The sequence below is a fragment of the Anastrepha obliqua genome, chromosome 5 (assembly GCF_027943255.1).
Source record: "Anastrepha obliqua isolate idAnaObli1 chromosome 5, idAnaObli1_1.0, whole genome shotgun sequence".
In the NCBI taxonomy this organism is placed as follows: domain Eukaryota; kingdom Metazoa; phylum Arthropoda; class Insecta; order Diptera; family Tephritidae; genus Anastrepha; species Anastrepha obliqua.
Window position 1 is genome coordinate 103,084,930 of NC_072896.1, and position 20,410 is coordinate 103,105,339.

At 35.7% G+C, this 20,410-nt stretch overlaps 1 protein-coding gene across 1 annotated transcript; it reads left to right on the plus strand.

Moving 5' to 3' along the window:
- The first annotated feature begins 5,337 nt into the window (after positions 1-5,337).
- Positions 5,338-12,872, plus strand: LOC129249332 (odorant receptor 22c). Its single transcript, XM_054889093.1, has 7 exons — positions 5,338-5,677; positions 5,873-6,056; positions 9,291-9,481; positions 9,883-10,061; positions 12,436-12,537; positions 12,601-12,753; positions 12,822-12,872. The coding sequence occupies exons 1-7, from the start codon at positions 5,338-5,340 to the stop codon at positions 12,870-12,872; spliced, it is 1,200 nt and encodes a 399-aa protein (XP_054745068.1).
- The last annotated feature ends 7,538 nt before the right edge of the window (positions 12,873-20,410 follow it).

The following is a 20,410-nucleotide window of genomic DNA, read 5'->3' on the forward strand; positions in this document are numbered from 1 at the left end:
TTTCATGACCCATATATTTTTGCCATTACCTGTCGAGGGGCGACCTCTATTAGAAAAAACGTTTTTTCTATCATTTGGTGTCTAATGTACGGTGACTTGAACCTGCGCCGTTCCGAATGGTGGTCAGGCATCAACCCATGCGGCTACGGCGGCGAGCATATCAGGACTATAAACAACACAAATTTGACTGACGCGCTTTTTCAATTTGGTGATATTGGCACTAAAGAACGCAACGAATTTCCACTTTTTCATCTCAATTTTGGAAGGCAAGGGGTGAATAAAAATGGCTGAGCTGGCAGCCACAATCACTCGTTGCCACTCATAACCCACACACATCACTTAATTGGCACCAGATTTTCAATTAGTGACAGCTTTTGTCTTATTCCCTTTGCAAAATATGATATGTTTCATATCTCTGACAAAAAATAAATAATAATTTCAAAAGAATAAAACTTTAATCTGATTATAAAGTGCATTTGTGTACTTTTGCATATGAATTTTTGCAAAGCCTGCTTCAGTTCTATTTAATTAAAATTTAATTTAATTAAACCTAAGTCAACACACGTAACATATTTGCCAATTAAATATGTTGAGAATTCGTTTAAGTATTTAATTTTAATCTCCTTTTAACTTAAACAGTTATCTCTGCGAGTATACGATTTTAATTATTCCTTCATTCAAACTTACAATTTGCTTTTAGGGAGAAAAAGGGTTAGAGAATTTGGCGAATTTATTTACTTTTGCGTGATCGTAATATATCTACATTTATGTATGTACTTATATCTATATATCTGGAATTCAAATAAAAGCAAAAATTTCAATAGTTTCACCACAACCCCATTGCATACACTCACACACTTGCATGTACATATACTCAACTTTTTTCTGGTCTCACAAGTTTCTAAGTCAACCTCAAGAGTCGAATAGTAAATACAGTTATATTTACAGTGGGCGCGCTGCACAAAACTTTCTCTCCCATACTTATGTATTTGTCTTTGTAGTAGTAATTTAATTATGCCAACCATATACTTATACAGGCTTACTTACGTCTTAAACAAACACAAATGCATGAAATATTTAATAAGTTTATAGACAAATAAGGGAGAAATTATGCAAATAAACAGTTATTATGTGAAAACAATATTTCAAATGGAAAAGTTATTAGAAGAATACAATACAAATAATACAAAATGTTTAAAACTTCAAAATTGTGTAATTCATTGATAAACAGAAATGCAAATATAAAAAGGGGTGTATACAAAAAGCAAACAAAAAATGGCTCATTAGAAGTGGAGTGTAAGACAAAATCAAGCTTTTTCCAAAATAACAAAGTTCCGGCAATGGTTGCTGTTAGAGGGGTAGCAAAAACAAATATAAATATGTATATGTAGTCCGTGAACATCGAACATGATTTGAATACCCTTAAAAAACAGAATATGAAGTAATTAAAAACTCGCTTTTCAGAGAAGAGAAATCTAGTTGAATAGAATCCGAGATCGAATTAAGTTCACTCAACCCTCGAAGAAGTGGAGCAGTACGCGAATACGCCACTTTACAATTCATCCGATAGAAAGGTAAAGAGAAATCTAGAATTCTCCAAAAAATTCAAAGTGGTCATTAGTGACCGCTCATCGTGGGGAAACAATGAAATACTCCTAAAACAGGGCGCCCAAGTGTGGTTTACTAATGGGTCCAAAATGGAAGACGGTAGTGTAGGGACTGGAATTGTCGGACCACATTTCAAAAAATCAGTTGCAATTCGAAAAACCACTTCCAGGCGGAGGTCCACGCATACGAGCTGTGTGCCAGATAATGTCTACGGAAAGGCACGCGTGGTGCCAATAATAACATTCTCTCTGATAGTTAAGCAGCTCTAAAATCGCCGGATAGCTTCTCATTCCAATCAAGTTTGGTCTGGGAATGTTTTAAAATCCTCAACACCCTAGCATCAAGAAACTTTGTTACCTTGATGTGGGTTCCGAGACATGAGGGGCACGAAGGGAATGAAATTGCGAACACTTTAGCGAAAAAGGGGGCAAACATTCCCTTCAGAGGTCCTGGACCTTTCTGCGGGGTAAACAACGGCTTCAAAAGTGCCTTTCTATGTGAGCAGGAACGGAACAACGAGGCCTAATCGATTAATGGAGAGCCTAATCGCGTATGCGGCAATCGAAAATACTCATAGATCCGGAACAGCTAAAGGCGGAAGCAATTCTCAACCTAAGCGGAAAGGACATACAACTTTACACTGAACTACTAACAGGACACTGTAAACTTAATTATCACATGAAAAAAGGTGGGTGCGATAGCGATTCCTATAGACTCTGCAAAGAAGCACAAGAAACAGCAGACTATGCGACTGCCCAACTGTGGCACGACGCAGACTAAATTAACTGGCAAATGGGGTCAAAGATCTAACCTTCTGGTAGAAATTAAGCCTGCAGCAGTTGTAGGATTTATTAACAGCCTTAAACGGTTCGAGTAGGCTACAAGGCTGCACAATAGATCTATTCAGGTTGCAGTGCACAAATAGCCAATCAATAATAATAATAATAATAAAACGTAAAGAGCTACGAAGAATGCACGGCGGTATACTCAAATTAATTCCTCCCAAAAGAAAAGAGGAGCCCATACTGCCATTGCTGATGTTGTAAATAAATGACAGCGAGAGCTCTGATTTTCTTACTTCCAAAGACTTTGGATTAATCAAGAGCAAGCGAGATTGATAGATGGGAATCGTTTCAACAAAGCTCAATGAGCGTAAAGCGCATTTCGGAAAATTTTTTTCGACTTTTTCAATTCTGTTTATGGAAATTTTATGACTCAGTCTTCAAATTAAAACCAAATTTTGCAACCATGGAGAAAGATTGATTTTATATTTTTGTATTACAAATTCTTTGCTTCGCGTATTTGGTTAGTTGCTTTGAGTACGATATCTTGTTTAGGCTAAGAAATGCCACGTTGTCTTTTCTAATTCTTGGAATTACTATAAATCAGTCATTATTCCACCATCATAATATGGCTTCCTGGGTGGGGGAATGAATCGACGTTTTCGATTTGCTCGCTGTACTGACGCTGAGGTGCTGATTTCCATTGATTTCTTTTTACCCACATTTATACGTGGACTGACGCGCTCTGCATGAAAGCTGAGGTGATTAAGTTTCATTTGCAAGTGTCCGATATGTTCGAGTGTAGTACAATATCGGCAGCATAGTCAAGTTCTTTCAAGTGGTCCATACTAATCGGATTCCTTATTTTATTTTAATTTTTTTTTAATATTTAATATTAAATACTTTTTTTTTTAATTTTTAAATTTATTTAATTTCTGCGAGCTCAAGGCCAGTTTTATTATTCAAACCAAAATTGAGCTTTCGAGATAAAAATACAAAAACTAACTTCACAAGGTTAGTTTTCTGCGGCAGTAGCTCTAGTTCGGCAAAGAATCTGAGTCATACGATACGTAGAACCGGCTGCCATGGAAATGTTGCAGGCAACATTTAAAGCAATTGACCGGCCGGTAACAAATTACGCTGCGCGCGTCTGGTCGTCTGGTACTAATGATTCGCAGTGGACAAAGCTCCAGATTCGTCATTATACTGCAATCAAAACAGCCACGAAATACTTGCTGATTTCTCCCCTTCAACACATTCACAACGAGGTTTCCATGCCCATGGTTAACGAACACAGCAAAATGCTCAGCAAGCTATTTCTGCTAAGTTTCAACCGTAGGTAATACCCCTGCAGACATTTGCTCGCGCTTAAGCCAACTCCCAGGCGAGTCAGGAGTCATATTTTCGAATACCCCGAAGAGACACAACTGCAACTACTGGACCGGATAGCATATAGACAGACATAAAACGACATTGTTCTGTAGACTTTCACCAACTTCCTACGCTTCCGACCCTAAGGTGCTGTAAACGAAGTCCAACCAGCACCTTTGCAGTTGAAGAGTCTGCACAATGTAGATGGTTAGTCTACTACCTATCTAGAATCGACCCGGACATACTCAATATATGTTCGTCGTGTGAAGGTACAACGCACGATAGTAATAATCTATTCACATGGCTCCTTTCACCCACTCATCTCACATCTCTTTCCCTCTGGACTCAACCTGTCCAAACAGCACTTTTGCTGGGTCTGCCGTTAGTTGAGTTAGATGACGACAATCGGTTACTACACCGCACTGCCAGGGCCTAGTGAACAGCTACAATAAAAACAATAACGAAAACTAACTCTTTTGAGGCCATTAAAGTAGTTAAAATAATATTTGGTAGTTTTTAATTTTACGCCATTTCTATTTTTATTTAACTTTTTTGGTTTAATTTTAATTAATTTTGTTTTAGTTTATCCTAATTTTGTTTACTTTACTTTTGATATTAAGTTTTTTTATATTATTTTGTTTAATTTATCTGTTTTTCTTTTTTATTTTACTTTTTTTCATAAAATTTTTTGGTAGTTTTAATTAATTTTACTTAATTTACTTGAATAAAACTAAATTTAATTTCTTTTACTTAATTTTTGTTTTTATTAATTTTTTTGTAGTTTTAATTAATTCTATTCTATTTAATTTACTTGAATAAAATTAATTTTAATTTATTTTGCTTCAGTTTAATTCAATTATTTTAATTTAATTTAATTTTTTCGGTATTATTTCGTTTTCCTTCATTTTGTTTAGTTTAATTTTTTTCGATTTATTCATTTTATTTTAATTAATATTTTTTATCTATTTCTTGATATATTTATATTTCTCCCTTTTTATTTGTTGAACACCCTACGCCCTTGTACAATACATACATATATGTATGTATATGTGTATGCCTTTTTTCTTTATGTGGAAAAACTAAAAGCTTCGAACTCGATGTCTAACCCAGGTAATTAAAAGTTTAGCCCCTAAATAAAAACTATGAATTTTAGATAACTGTTATGATTTTAGATTATTGCTTTGAATATGAAACTCGTCTATTTAATTACATGGGCTGAAAAAGTTATGAAATTTCTGAGTGTGCATAGCTTTTAATTGCTAGACAAGCACGAACACAATAAAACTATTCTTGGAAATTTGTGCTTGAGGGCATTTCAAATGCATGTACCGCACAAAAGTAGATTACTACTAATGCACATACTCACCTACGCATACACAAATACATACCCGCACACAGGCACACACATTCACACTTCTCTAGCAAGCGTTTCAGCTTCCAGCATAAAAAAGAGGCCAGCGTTGCGGTTTGTAACATTTCGTTACCGATATTTCGAGCGCCAAAATCGCAGCTTTGCATCGCATTTCAGCGCATTCCTCAGCCGCTGGTTTCACTGTACTTGGTCGCCAATCACAATATGCGCCGTATGTGGGGCCCACAGTTGCCAATCGAAAGTAGTTTTTTCCGCATCCCTCGCTTTGCGGCCCACATTGCCGGTTGCTGGCCACAATCGCCCACTCAGCCGCGCACTTGGCTAACGGTGTTGCGTTTCTGCGTGAATGCATTTGCGGTCGCCTTAGGTGCTTTCAGTGAGAATTTTTACGGCATTGTTCATCTGGACGATCTCTTTAGCGCGCTTGAGGCATTCACTCCAGGCATTGTCAAGGTCATGTCACTAGTGAAAATGATGACGTTGTTTGTGCGGCACAAGCGTTGGCATCGTACAATTTGTAGAATGCGCATGCTGTTGTTGCAGGGTAAGTGCCAACAACATGCTGTTACGCTTGTACATACACACGCACAAAATCAGCAGTTAGGAAAGTGGAAGCCTATTAAAGTAATATTCAACAAATGTGGATTTCTCCGGTTTTGGCCGAATAACCCCAAAAATTTGTTGTTTTTGTTTAATTTTATTGTTCTCACACATTTTGGTTTCTTTTCTTGCTTTACAGATATCAGCCTTGAAAGGCGTCCCATCATGGAACCACTGGCCTCGTACGGATCGTTGCTGTCTCTTGTGTTGCTCGCATTTGGTACTTTAACGAATTTGTTTTTCAATATTTTGCCACTGGTGAAAATGGCCTACTACAAGTGGCAGTCACTGGAATTGAAATTGTTGCTGCCCTTCAAAGTTACGTAAGTTTAAAGTGCTTGCGCTGAGTTTAACGAACTGAAACTGTATGTTTTTATGTGTATAATACTGTATGCAGTGCATTCAATACCCATGGCACATGGAATTATTGGCAAGTTTTGGCCATTTATTTGTTTCTTATTTAATTTTAAAAAATTTTCTATGAAAACATAGCTCAGACCTCTATAAAAATCGTATAAATGCAAATTCTAAACTTTGCGCAAATGTAAAACAAGTGAGAGTTTCTAAAAGGTATAGGTCTGAAGTAGCACAAAAATTGCCTTGATTTTTATCAATTATTTCTTTGCTGACGCTCTTGTGAATTCTCTCCATCAAACGAATGCTACACATTTTTTATATGGAAGAAAGCACCCAATACCTTTGAACGGTAGATAGTAGGAAAGAGTTGCAATGCGTCCGCATAGGAAAATCGACAATCGACCAGATATTCACAATACGCTAATTTTTGGAAAAGACCTATGAAAGGAGAATCAACAGCACGAAAATGAGTTGGCTATATGCGGCGATGCCTGAATTAGGTATCCCTGTAAAAGTAATACGAGAAGTAAACGAGAGACCTCTTCGAGCCATTTGATATCAAACGAGGTTTCAGATAAGGTGACTCGCTGTCGTGTGATTTCTTTAACCTGATGCTGGAAAAGATTGTGCGAGCTGCAGCACTCTATTGCTCAGGCTCAATATATTATAAGAGCGTAAAATTGCTTCCGTATGCTAATGATATTGACATCAGCGGCCTCAGGTCGGTGGCACAAATACCCATTCTGATACCGGCATGTGATGTCCATCTCCTACCTCCGGCCTAAACTCCGGTACTGTTAGTTCTCCTTTTCCAAACTGAAGCGAATGGGTCTGGTAGTGAACGAGGACAAAACGAAGTACCTCTTGTCGTCACACAAACAGTCAGTTGACAGTTATAATTTTTAAGTATATAGTAAGAGACTTCGGAGAAATTCAACGGAGAATCACTCTTGCCAAAAATACTACTGTGGACTAAGTAGGCAATTGAGTAGCAAAGTTCGCTCTCGACGAATAAAACTAACAAACTATAAGTCTCTCATCATGCCCGTCTTATTGTATGGCACAGAAACTATGACGATGCCAACATACAATGAGGCGTCCCTTGGAGAGCTTGAGAGAAAGATATCGTGCGAATGAATGCAAACCCTTCGGCTCTGTAAATTTTCGATGAAGTACCAACTGATAATGGAAGATCATCGTTGCGCTGGAAAAATTAGTTGGAAAAGGATTTGGCTTCACTTGGTGTGTCCAACTGGTGCTGACTTAGTACGAGATAGAAACGACTGGTGCTCTTCGTTAAACTCGGCCAAAATTGCCTAATCTGTTATCGCGCGCCAATAAAGAAAAAGAAGAAGCAGTGCACCAAATGGCCCAATAAATCATTCATATTCGTTATTTCTTTCAATAGAAGTGGATTCGGTGCAGGTCACCAGCAGTGTGGAAAGTATTGCAGACTCTCATGTGAGGTTGCCAGCAATTGTTAGAAAAAACATCTACGCCCCATCCAAAACCTTCGCGGATATTGAAATTCCAGCTGGTAGAACTGGCCTTAAAATCAACGATGATGAGAAGAAGTATATGATGAAGTCCAGGCAAAATAAGCCAACATAAGACAAACTGGAAATTAGCGATTTTTTTTTGAAATTGTGGAATCCTTTACCTACTTAATCTTCAAACTTAGTAGAGACAATGCAACAAGTCTCAGCATTGATGAGAGAATTCAAGTAGCTAACAGATCGCACGTGTCACTAACTACTAAACAGACAATGCAAATTTGATCTGTATCAGATAAAGCAAAACCGCAGACCCGCGAACAGAAATACTCAGAAAAATTTTTGGAGCTGACGAGCTAGACCAGCTTGAATATGGCGAAAATATTATACGTTTCATCAAAGTGCACCGGTTAATTGGTTGGGTCATATAACAAGAATGGATATAGGAGGGCGCAGAAGAAAGTTGTAGAAAGCTGAGCATTAAGTACTAGAGCAAGAGGAAGACCGAGAACAACATGGATTAGAAGAAAATGGACCGATAACAAGATGGGCCGACGAACTAGAGGAGGACATCAACTTGAGATAAGGAATGGGAAAAAGTCGCAACCGGTCCAGATGTATGGAGGCTTCACGTGCAGTAGGCCAAAGGTCAGAAAGAGCTGTAGTGCCAAAATATGATGATGATGAACAAAAAAAAGCCGATCTTCGCGATCTCACTGTACTTTGGCTTTGTTGAGTTTGTTTAGGTTAGATGGATTATTTCGAGGAATAGTTCATTCGTAGTCTACCAGGATCGGTTGTTTTGAAAGTGAATTATTACCTGAGCCTTCCTCCAACATATTCTTTATCTCACTATGATATTTTGGTGAATTCTGACAACTTCTTTAGGGAGACTGTGAGTTTCATAATGAACTGGTTAATAAGAAATATTTGTATAACGCGTATTGGACATAGAAAATGCTGAACGGAGTCCGTCTCTTTCTCACCTCTATTATTCATCGGCCAGCGGACTTTTAAATACTGTAGTACTAATTCGATTTACTGTCTACAAGTCTGAAACAATCTTTAAGGTAAAAAATAAATAAATAATTGGCGCATAAACGATTTGTTAGGTATTTGATCAAGCTCCTCCTCTTATTTGTGCGTGCGTCTTGATATTCTTCCCCAAATGGAGGGACCTAAAGGTTTCAGCCGACTCCGAACGGCAAATGGTTTTTTATGAAGAGATTTTTGATAGCAGAAATGCACTCGTAGGCTTGCCGTCGCCTGCCGAATGGCGACCACTACTAGAACACACTTAAGAGGTTTCTAGCGCAGTACAGCATCCCAGCAAGATTTGCGGTTGCTGAGACTGTCAAAGCGGAAACAGCACACGACCTGAAGCACTAACAGAAAAATACTTCCAGCTCTACTTCGAACAATGTAATGCAAAAGAGTCGCGTGGTCAGTCAGGTTACTCAATAGCCACACATCGTATGTATATTATATATAAAATATTTGATATTTATATTTTTTCTTTTTTTTTTGTATTTTCTACCCAGTTTCCTCTATACACAATGTGTTTCGCATAATTTTTAAAATGAAAGGTCAAAACTTATGACAAGCAGCTGTCGTTGCAACAATAAAATCAATAAATTTACTACAAAGCACTTTTTCAATCACTTTTTCTTTGTTGTTTGCATTAAACCTTTTTTCAAAATATTTCAGTTTGCCGGAAATGCTTGTCAATTTTCCCTATTACCCTGCCACATACCTCATGCTGACGCTCTCTGGCGCAATGACAGTGCTTTCCTTTAGTGCTGCGGATGGATTTTTCATTTGCGCTTGTATGTATACGTGTGCGCTATTCCGCATGTTGCAACATGATATACGCGATGCATTCGCTGAATTGCGAGAACGTGAGTAGCAGTCGCAGCAGCCTTACAATAAACATACACACACATACGCACATCGAGGCCCTTACATTCACATACATGCATATTCTTGTACACTTCAATCAATTACCCACACATATGCACTTATGCACAAATACTCATGTATGCACTTATGGTGCATGCTACGCACGTACACACTGCCGCCCAGCGTAACTTGCCACAGAGGGCAGCAATTTACTAACTGCACTCACCCATCTAAGCCAACGTCAAATTGTGATTGATTCAATTTACAAATTTTTGAAAACTTCTTTCCCCTTCCCTTCTCTTCTCTTCCCTCCGCTCGCTCTTCCTTATTTCACACTTTTGACTTTTGCTTTCCTACATTTCATGTTGCTTTGCCTTCTGCACGTGACCGTTGATGCTAGTGGAATACTCATCAAAAGTGCAGAATGTACGGATACGTCGGCGCTTGGAGGCGCTCGTTGAACGCCACAACGAAATCGTCGATATGTGCAGCGATTTTGCTTCGGAATTTTCAGTCATCATCCTGTTAGATTTCCTTGCAACAGCAGTGATGTTGTGCTTTGGTATTATTGGTGCGACGGTGAGTTTGTGAGATGATGGCAAGAGTAAGTTTGGGATTGTTTGTTTTTTACTTTGCTATAGGGATGTATAGACTAGTAGTTAAAGTCATCAAAGCTACTGATTTTAATAGATCTTGAGTCATACGCAGACCTAGCCTAAAAATGTCATCACATAGCTCGAATTTGGGCATAGCTTTAGGTTCATCGATGTTCTCTGGTGAACTGAAGTCTTTTGCGATACTTTATCTACAGCCATAGAATAGCCGTTCTATAAAGAATTGGTGTACGAGTATCTTATATATTTTGAAGAAGTTATTCATCACATGCGACGAGAATGAGTCGAATTTCATCGATTTGATGATAGATTTAGACCCAAAAAGAGATGCATAAAGAATACATGAAAATTTAAATTTATATTTAATTAAATTCAGCCTGAATCTTTTCACTAGCGCCAAATCAGATCATCATAGATGTTTAAGAAAAAAATTACGCAGTCGGCGCCAAAATAAAATGCACATCACTTATTGACAAGTTTTTTGTTTATTTATATATATTTGCAAACTTTCAATATAATGTAAAAAAATGCAGAAATTTTTCCACAAAATAACACAATTTTTAATCATGCTTTTTAGAAGGTTCTGGGTATGCAATTGTATTTCAGCATATCAAAGTGCAACTTTAAGGTGATTAAAAGTTTGATTTCACATATTCTTTTATGTAAAAAACAAATATCGACCATTTTTATGTGGTGAAAATGTGCAAGTTTGTTTAAATTTTTCTAACATCTCCATATTAGAGGATATGTCATAGAAATGTGAAAAATGACCCAAATTGACGATTTGTGAAAGAGATTAAAATAATGCAGAATAAATGTAGCTTTTTCTATGTCTACCTAAGTTTATTTGTAGGAGCGGTATAACTCGGCCGGTTACGATTTATTGCTGAAATATTGGGGATGTAACTATTGACAGTGTTTAAAATTGTATAACAAACAAAATAAAAAACAAAACCTTTTCTATCAGCATTAACAACCCCTTTGTCACATCACACTAATCTCAATTATTAAATGCACTACAATTAATATTACCCCGCTATTGTCAACATAGGTGTCATTAAGGTTATCCTTACCATTTATATTACAATATTATTACTATTACCATTCTTCATGCAATTAGCATTACCATTACAATTACAATTACCATAACCATTATTATTTCTATCCCATCACAATTCCCTTCACTATTAATTTTATCATTACTATTACCATCACCAATACCATTTCCTTTATAATCACTAATACCATTACAATTATCGTTATCATTACCATTGTTATAAATTGATCATTAGCACAACACTACTGTTATAACCGTCACTGCCATTGACATTAGCATTACCATTACTTGTATTATCCTCATTAATACTAATATTATCATTACAAATACCACCACCATTAACAATATTATAACTATTTTTATGAGGATTACCATTACTATTGCATTTACAATATTCAACATAATTACCATTACCATTATCAATACCATTACTATTGCATTTATCATTAGCGCAACATTACTACTGCTTTATAATTACAATTAGATCTACCATTTCTCTTACCACCATCACTGCCATTGACGCTAGCATTACCATTACTTGAATCATCCACATCCATCCATCATTACAACTACCACCACCATTACCAGCACTAGACCTATTATTATTACGATCACCATTATTATCAAAATCACCATGCCCATTACCATTACCTATACCATTACTAATACCATTACCATTACCATTACTATTACTTTCATCATTACAATAACACTACTACTGATCTACTAGTTTTACTATTTTCATTACCACCATTACTGCCATTTGCATTCCCATTATAATTACTTGAATCATCTCCATTAATGATACTATTGTCATTACCAATATTATAATTGTTATTATTACGATAATATTTGCCACTATAATTACCATTACCATTTCCACTATATTACCATTATCATTACTATTATAATTACAACCACCCCTACTATAAATTAAAAAAAATTAACTACTACTGTAATTAGAATTACCATTAGAATTACACTTATCATTATCATTATCCTCAGTAATGCCATTGACATTATCATTATACCATTCCCATTACCATTACCCCTACTTTTAGCATTACTAATACTATTACTTATACCCCCACTACTGAAATTGCCATTATCTGTGGTATTACATTTCCATTACCATTACCATTACCGTTACCATTCTCACTATTATTACCATTGCCAACTCTTTCACCATTTTTTATATACTACATAATATTATATTTTTAAAACTCCTTAATTACTTTGCTCCTTTCATCTAATAAATTTAAATACCAAATCCGGTTTTTAGAGCTCTGCTTCCATTGGCATATTGACGTACATTTTCTATTGCATTGCCGCATTAATACAGTTCGCTTTATACTGCCTCGGCGGAACTTCTGTCAGCGAAAGTGTATGCGCCCGTTAATGAAAGAAGGAAAGAATCATAATTTTAATAGTTGCTTGTATTTTACAGAGCCTGGAGATTGCTGACGTTCTTTATGATATCGATTGGTATAAGTGCGATGTGCGCACGCGTCGCATGATCCTGATAATGTTAACTCGCGCACAAAAGGCTAAGACGATTAAAGCGCCATTCTTCATACCATCGCTGCCTGCTTTGCGAGCAGTAAGAGTTTTAATTAATAATAATTTTTTATAAATGACAAATTTGTTTTTTTATCTACTTTCTCTTAGACAATAAGCACTGCTGGTTCGTACATCGCAGTTATGAAGAGATTCATATAAATAACTATGAACGCCAATCTAATTAAGATTGACATGTATAAGTTACCTAAGGGATTTAAAAATGCACACAGTAAAGAGCATGTTTCTAGTCACTATTATTATTCCTAGATTTATTCGTTTGCATCTAAAACATTCACAAAGTATGCAGTTTCGGTCTAAAATAAAATCATACACTAAACCAATTGCAGTTTTGGCTGTATTACTCTTTTTTACTGGGCTTTTATCGTATAGTACGAGTATAATATACTATATGAGAATGTTAGTAACATAATTTCGCAAATATAGGCCCCTATTATGAGTTAACTGAGTCGACAGCTAGCGAATATCGAAGATCGAATGTCAATTTGGTATTATGAGCGGTGCAACCCTATCGAAATTTTCGTTGTTTACCGAATTTAGAGTCGAATGCAATTTTGCTTTCGATTGTGTAGCGTATTGAGGGAAAACTTGTTAAAGTGTAAGTTGTTTGCGATTATTTCTGGTTTTATAGTAACCAAATAATAAATATATACTAATTTTGTTAATTTTATGCAGGTCGAAAGTCGTGAGTACCAAACAACAATTAGAAAGGCGAATCCACAATTCGCAAAAGGGATTTGCACCAAAGTTCAAGCAGCAAAAAAATGGGAGGAATTTACAACGGAGCTGAATTGCTTGGGACCTCCAGTGAGAACGGCAACAAAATGGATTAAGCTTAATAATGGTTCTTTTTTGTGATGTTTATAGAAATACATTTTTATTTTCCCTTGGCAGGTATGGGCTGAAATACGTAGAGGAACTGAAATACATATTTTTTTCGAATTACGAATAATTGAATAAAGATTAGAAGATAAATGTATAACAAAAATAAAACAGAAACTGTGGCGCCAAGGTTTCTATTTAATACTTTTTAGATTTTTCTATAATATTCTCAAAATTTCATTTCTTATGTTTTCTACTTCTCCGTTATTTGACTCCACTTCAATATCTTCAGCATCATCGTACACAGTGGGTTGAGCAAGTCCTAGCATACCTTCATTACCAATACTCAATTGGTACGATCCCTGAGCACAAAATCGCAGAACTGTGTCTATTTTTTAAAATATTTGGAATCAATTTGGCTCGGGTGCACTGCTGCAACTGGTTTTCTGTACTGGACAGTAGGTTCACAAACGCCTCTTTAGATAATCTAAAGTTCTTTAAAAATCTGTAAGGAAATTTCTGTAATATTAAGTACGTCAACACATTTTGAAAATTCTAAATTTACTCAGTGGAAGCCATTTCTAGGGGGTTGGATGCGTCCTTCAACTGTTTTCTACTTCTAGCTAGTTCCACTAATCTTTCATCGTCCGATGAATCGTCGAACCACAACTCCGTTGTACTCATTTTCACAAAAAATACTTTTTTTAACTTTTAAAAATAATGTTAGCAAAGAATTTCAACACAATCGGTTTTTCTTTTATTTTGATTTCCTGTATCAGCTGAGAAAAAATTATCTATTGTAAATGCGTCGAGCGATCGAAATTCACAATAGTCCTATTCTTCAACGAATGAGCACCATAATACCAAATGAAAATTCGTTCGATCAGCACTTTCAACTACAGTCGAAGATCGAATGTTGCTCATAATAGGGGCCATTGTATTTTCCGGTTACTATTTCTTCGCTCTTCGAAATGGAATGTGAGACTTGGGTTATGTTTTTCTCGGACTTCTTACGGGAAAGAAAATTATTCCCTTTGTCTGATTTTCGCCAGACAGGATTTTTTTACGACCTCAAACGAGGCCCCAATAGGATTGATGAAAAGGCGTATTAAGTACTATCAATATCACCAATTGGTTTGCAGGTTATCTAGAATTGCAAAATTTTCAAATTCATATGACCTGAATATAATCTTAGGTGGAAATTCGTATGCGGCACATACCACAGAGCAGAATGCCTTGGACTACTGTGTTTGAGTCTTCGTAGGCTGGAAGTACCTGCTGCGCCCCAGTTATTGTGAAGGGTGATCAATTTAGAAGCATCAGATTTTAAAATGATATAAAAAAACGAAAATACAAACAGATTGGACAATCTGTATTATTTTTGTGTACAACAATTCATGACATTTATTTTTTAAAGACAATGCCTTTCAAATGTTGGTCTGAATAACTTGAGTGACATATTGCAACCTCAATCGAAGTATATAGTTTGACAGTAGTTACGAGCGATCTGTCCAAAAACCGTATTGGAAAAAATACCTCCAATCTGATCACCCTTTATATACTAAGTTTCAGTCTTTCTAGTGTTTTTGGGCGTGGAGAGCATAATTTGGAATATGACAGGCCATTTCTTTAATATTGGCATTAACACTTTCCAAAATTACTCTCGCGTACCACAGTTCTGCAAACGGATGCAATTAAATTCAACTTTTTTTGCAGGTTGCTGAGCAAATATGCCCATTTGGGTAAGGCATCGGATTACAATGCGAGTATTTGTTTGCATGGAACGACCACGGTAATTTAGATAAATTGAAATTTTGCCGAACTAATTTTTTAACACATTTAAGAGACTTACAGCATAATTTTCCTAATTTCATCCTTACAGTTTAAGCCGTTATATCCATTTTTCATGAGCATTGTTTGCCCATTTTCACAAAATTGCCAAAAAAGGTACTTCGATCGATGAGTTAGTTGGTTGAGATGTTCTACAAAACTATTCCGCGTTGCTTTTTAGGTATATCGAATTGCTGAACCTCTCATATGTCGAAAATATAAGGATGAGATAGTTTCCGATGCCCATTTACCATAAGAATGTGCAAAAGAGTGAAAATGTTGACCTACATAATACAAAATTTTGACGTAAGCTTTCGAATCACTGATACCTTCTGCTCAAATATGAACGAGACGGTATCAATAAAACGGTCTGCGGATGACATATGGCAAAAATAAATTTTTTGTTTTTTGGTAGGACTGTTATAAGCTCACATGGCAAATTTCAGCGTGATGTGTCACATAGTTTGTTTTCTGTGCTACTGTAAACAAGTCAAGCTCGAGTGTGTTCTTCGAATTCTCTTTTATGACTTCAATTGTCTCAAAATGTTTTCCACGGAGCGGCAACTTGAGCTTGGGAAACAGGAAAAAGTCACATGGAGCCATATCAGGTGAATACGGTGCTTGCGGAACGATATTAACATTAACAAATAATCGCGAACAAGACGTGATGTGTGAGCTGGTGCATTACCGTGATGCAAGAACCATGACTTGTTGTCCCACAATTCCTCCCTTTTAAGACGAATGTTCTTGCGCAAACGCTTTAAAACGTCTAAATAATATTCAGCGTTAACCGATTTTGCGATTTGTGCGATTTTCAAGCACAATTTCCTTTACTTTTCCGATGTTTTCGTCGTTTACTGATGTTGCTGGACGACGTGGTATGAGGTATCATGAGGCAAGTTTTCAACGAGTTGTACCACTGGAAAACACGTGCACGCGATAGAGCAGAGTCCCCATAGGTTGTGTGCAACATTTTTAAGGCGTCTGAAGCCGAAATTTTGTTGGAATAACAAAATTTCCAACGTACCGCGTACCGTTTTATTGATACCGTCTCGTTCATATTTGAGCATGTATAAATAAGTATATTTGTGTTTGTTCCCCTATACCAGAATCCGTTGCCGAAATTTGGTTATTTTGGAAAAAGTTTGTTTTTGTCACACAGTGCTATTTCTTTACCACTTTTTTGTGGTCTTACTCTTTAATAAAAAGTCAATAATAATGCCACGAATATTAAGAACTGAAATATAAATAAGATTATAATAAACGCGATAATAGCACGAATGACAATTTTAAAAAATTCGACATTAAACTAAACCAAAAACTCTAAAAATACTGCGCTGGAACTTTTTTAATGCTGTCGTACGTTTAAATAAATTAAACTTTTTATCCACAAAAACATTATCTTATAGCGTACATTTATATTTACACGGCAATGGGAATCAAACAATCATATAAGCTGTCAAATACAATCTGCGCCAATGGCAATGCCGCCTTTGACCTGCTTTAGCCGCTGAGCTGTGCAACATGCCTTTGGCTTTGCCACATTTGTTTCTGTGCAACGTGGCGTACACTCGCATGCACTTGTATGTGTACTTACTATCATTACCATCGTCAAATGGGGGTCACAATTGCAGTTGCGGTTACACAGGGTCTTTCAAGATCGGATTTTTCAAAATAAGCGGTAAGCGAATTTCAAACTGTATTTCAAATAAAAATTGCTCTATGACATCACCAGGCTCCAGTGCGCAGCAAATAGCGAAACAAAAGAATTTAAAACCTTCTCAGCATATTACCATGAATTTTCCAATATCTAAATAACAATTTTTGAATTTACGTACCCATTTATACATATGGAGACGAGTTTCGTTTAAAAGTATGATTTTTCAGCAAAACCACTCGGTCTTGGATGAAGCAAATTAATTGTCAAAGTTGCCAATATTAATAAGGCTTCTACTTTTGCTTTTAGAGAACCTTGTAAGGCTTAATGGCCAAGTTCTTTTACTCAAAATTCGTCATGTTTTACTTAACTGTCATATTTAAGTAATTTTTTTCAGAATTTTTTTCTTTTTATTGCCGAATTAAATAGGACTCAAATACGTTTCGTTTGATCCTACTTGTAAAATACTTTGATTATCTTACCTATTCAATGCATTCAAAGTTTTTTAGTCAAGTGGCAACCTTTTTCAAAAAAAATATGTTTATTAAATCTTTCTCAAACTCTTTAATTTGACACCAACACTGCACTACATTACTTAAAAAACATATATAATTGAATAACTTTTTTGTAGGGTGGCAACCCTTTTTAAAATTATTCCCGTGTTTAATAGTACTCAAATATTTTCGTTTGATATTCAGCTAAAATACTTTTAAGAGCTTAAAAATTCGATTCATTAAAATTTTTTAGTCACATGGCAACTCTTTTTAAAGCTATGCCTGTATTATTTAACTCATATATAATTTTTTTGAATAAATAACACTCAAACACGTTTCTAGTAGTAGTATCAAATACTTGCAAAATATTTTTACCACATAGCTTACAGATTCAACTCATTAAATTGTTTAGTCAAGTAGCAACACTTTTTAAAAATATTGTAGCTTTCCTAAACCTTTAATTTCGTACCAATATTATGATATAAGTAAATTATTTGACTAACATATTTACTTAAATAATTTTGTTTAGGGTGACAACCCCTTTCAAGAATATGCCCGGATTAAATAGAACTCAAATACCTTTCGTTTGATACCACTTGCCAAATATTTTTACTAGTTAACGATTCAATTTATTCCGATTTTTAAGTTAAGTGGCAACTCGCTGTATTAAAACTTCCTTAAACTCTTTCCCTTAATATCAAATATTATATTATATTATTTACCATATTTAATTGAAATTACAAACTTCCACAGATCCACCATTTAAGTAGTCCTTTGCAATTTTTTTTATATGGAGCCCCCGCAAACTAGAACTCATATCCGTAAACTGTAGTTTTTTTACTTACAATTCGTCAAACGAGACTCCATCGCACTGCGAACAGAAATTCAAACTTGAAGGACCCTGTAGTTGGACCTCAAAGTAAAACCGCGCTTTCGCTACAAGGCACACGCATACGAATCGTCACAAACAGTAACACTCACACACCTTCACAAGTGCCTATAAGTGCTAGAATGCATCTAATTTTTCACCCACAGTCACACGCCGACGCTAAAAAGTATGCTTCTCTAATGCGTTTTTATGCGCTTAGCTACTTTTGCGTTAACGCTTCGACGCTTCTATGATGCTGCTGTTGCTGCTGCCGCTGCCAGGTCCCAAGTGCTCTACTCATGTGCATACAAATGTTGCTAGTGTTCTGCTTGTTAATTTGTTACTGATGGGCTCTTGATTGTCGCGATTCACCTGCTCAAACTCAACACAACATGTGGGTGTGTGTATTTGTGTGCGTGAGGGTACATCACCCACGCCATTAGATAGAGGACGCGTAAGTCCATGACGTTTCTAGTTAACACGCACTACCGCCTCCGAATGTTCAATGCATTTTTACTTTTGTTCTTTACATTGCCTGGGCAAGCGGGTACGTACTTACGTGGTAGCAGCCCTGTAGGAAAAATCCAAAGGAGTGCATTAAATTATAGTGCTTCTGAAATTATAAATACTACAATTTCCCCAACAGCCAACTAGTTTGCCATTCATCTTCTGAGTGTCTGTTTTTAGACTTCAGGACTTCGCGGTCGTGTTGTGTTAGCTGCAGATAACTTACCGATAACTAAGTGGTTCGAGTCGTGCTGGAAGCGGATGCGGTTCTCCCAATTAAATATAAATGTGAGCTTTTATACTAAATAAATATATAAAATACAAGTAAATCAGTAAATTGATTAGAAAAAACGAGCTAACTTATTTATTTAGTTTCGTTATTTGTAATAAAAGGAGGTCTAAACTTTTTGAATTTACTTTTGTTTGAAACCAGTGTTATATTAAGTGCTTTAACGAGTAACAATTCTATTGATAGGAATATTCCAATACATACCTAACTGCCAATTTATTTAGTTTAAGTATTTTATAGGCCGCCAACCCTTTTAAAAAATATTATGAGATAAATGATATTTATATACCTTTCACTGGATACACTTAGTGTAGTATTTGAACTAATTTACACATCTAATTTATTCAAATTTTTTAGACAGATGTTAACCCCCTTTTGCAAAAAGTTGGTATTAAATCTTAATCAAACGCCTTTCGTCTAGTACCAATGTAGCAGCCAACATTATTTAGCAGCCTTATTTAATTAATTTCATTTTTTTGTAGGGTGGCAACACTACTTTAAATTAATTTTAGATTAAATTGCATTCAAATATCTTTCGTTTGATACCCACATTGGAATATTTCAATTAACTTATATGTTAATTTTTTTAAATTTTTATAGTCGAATGGCAACCCTTTTAAAAAGTATGTCTATATTAATGCTTTCTCAAACCCCTGGCATTTATTAGCATTCTATAGCAATCTATTATTTAACAGCCTCATTTAATTAATTTAAATTTTTAATAGGGGGCAACCCTATTAAATTAAATTAACTTCAAATACCTTTCGTTTGATACCCACATTGGAATATTTCCATTTTCATATATTCAATTTGTTAAATTTCTTTGGTCCAATGGCAACCCTTTTCAAAATATGTCTGTAGCAATGCCTTCTCAAACCTCTTTCGATTGGTACCAATACAGCAATACATTATTTAACAGCTTTATTTAAAAACTTTCATTTGATACCAATATAGCTTTCACTTTGTTAGAGAGTTCACCTCTTAGATGTTCAATTTGTCGAAACATGAACATTTTCAAATGCAACACTTTTTTTATCTGTAGACTATTTTTCGCGTTTTGTACACACAACCATAGAAATAAAAGGGTTCTTAATATGTATAAAATCCTTTGTATTTAAACATAAACTTACCTTTAGGGTTTTGTATAATCTGGCAATATCAAAATATCTTTCAAGCTCAAAATTATCACTGGTATTCTGATTAGGTGATCGC

Bases quoted from the DNA above. Each gene is read 5' to 3' on its own strand.
- LOC129249332 (XM_054889093.1), top strand. From the start codon at position 5,338: ATGCGCCGTATGTGGGGCCCACAGTTGCCAATCGAAAGTAGTTTTTTC. The intron at 9,482-9,882 runs GTGAGTAGCAGT...CGTTGATGCTAG, and splicing joins ATTCGCTGAATTGCGAGAAC to TGGAATACTCATCAAAAGTG. The intron at 12,538-12,600 runs GTATGCGCCCGT...TGTATTTTACAG, and splicing joins GAACTTCTGTCAGCGAAAGT to AGCCTGGAGATTGCTGACGT.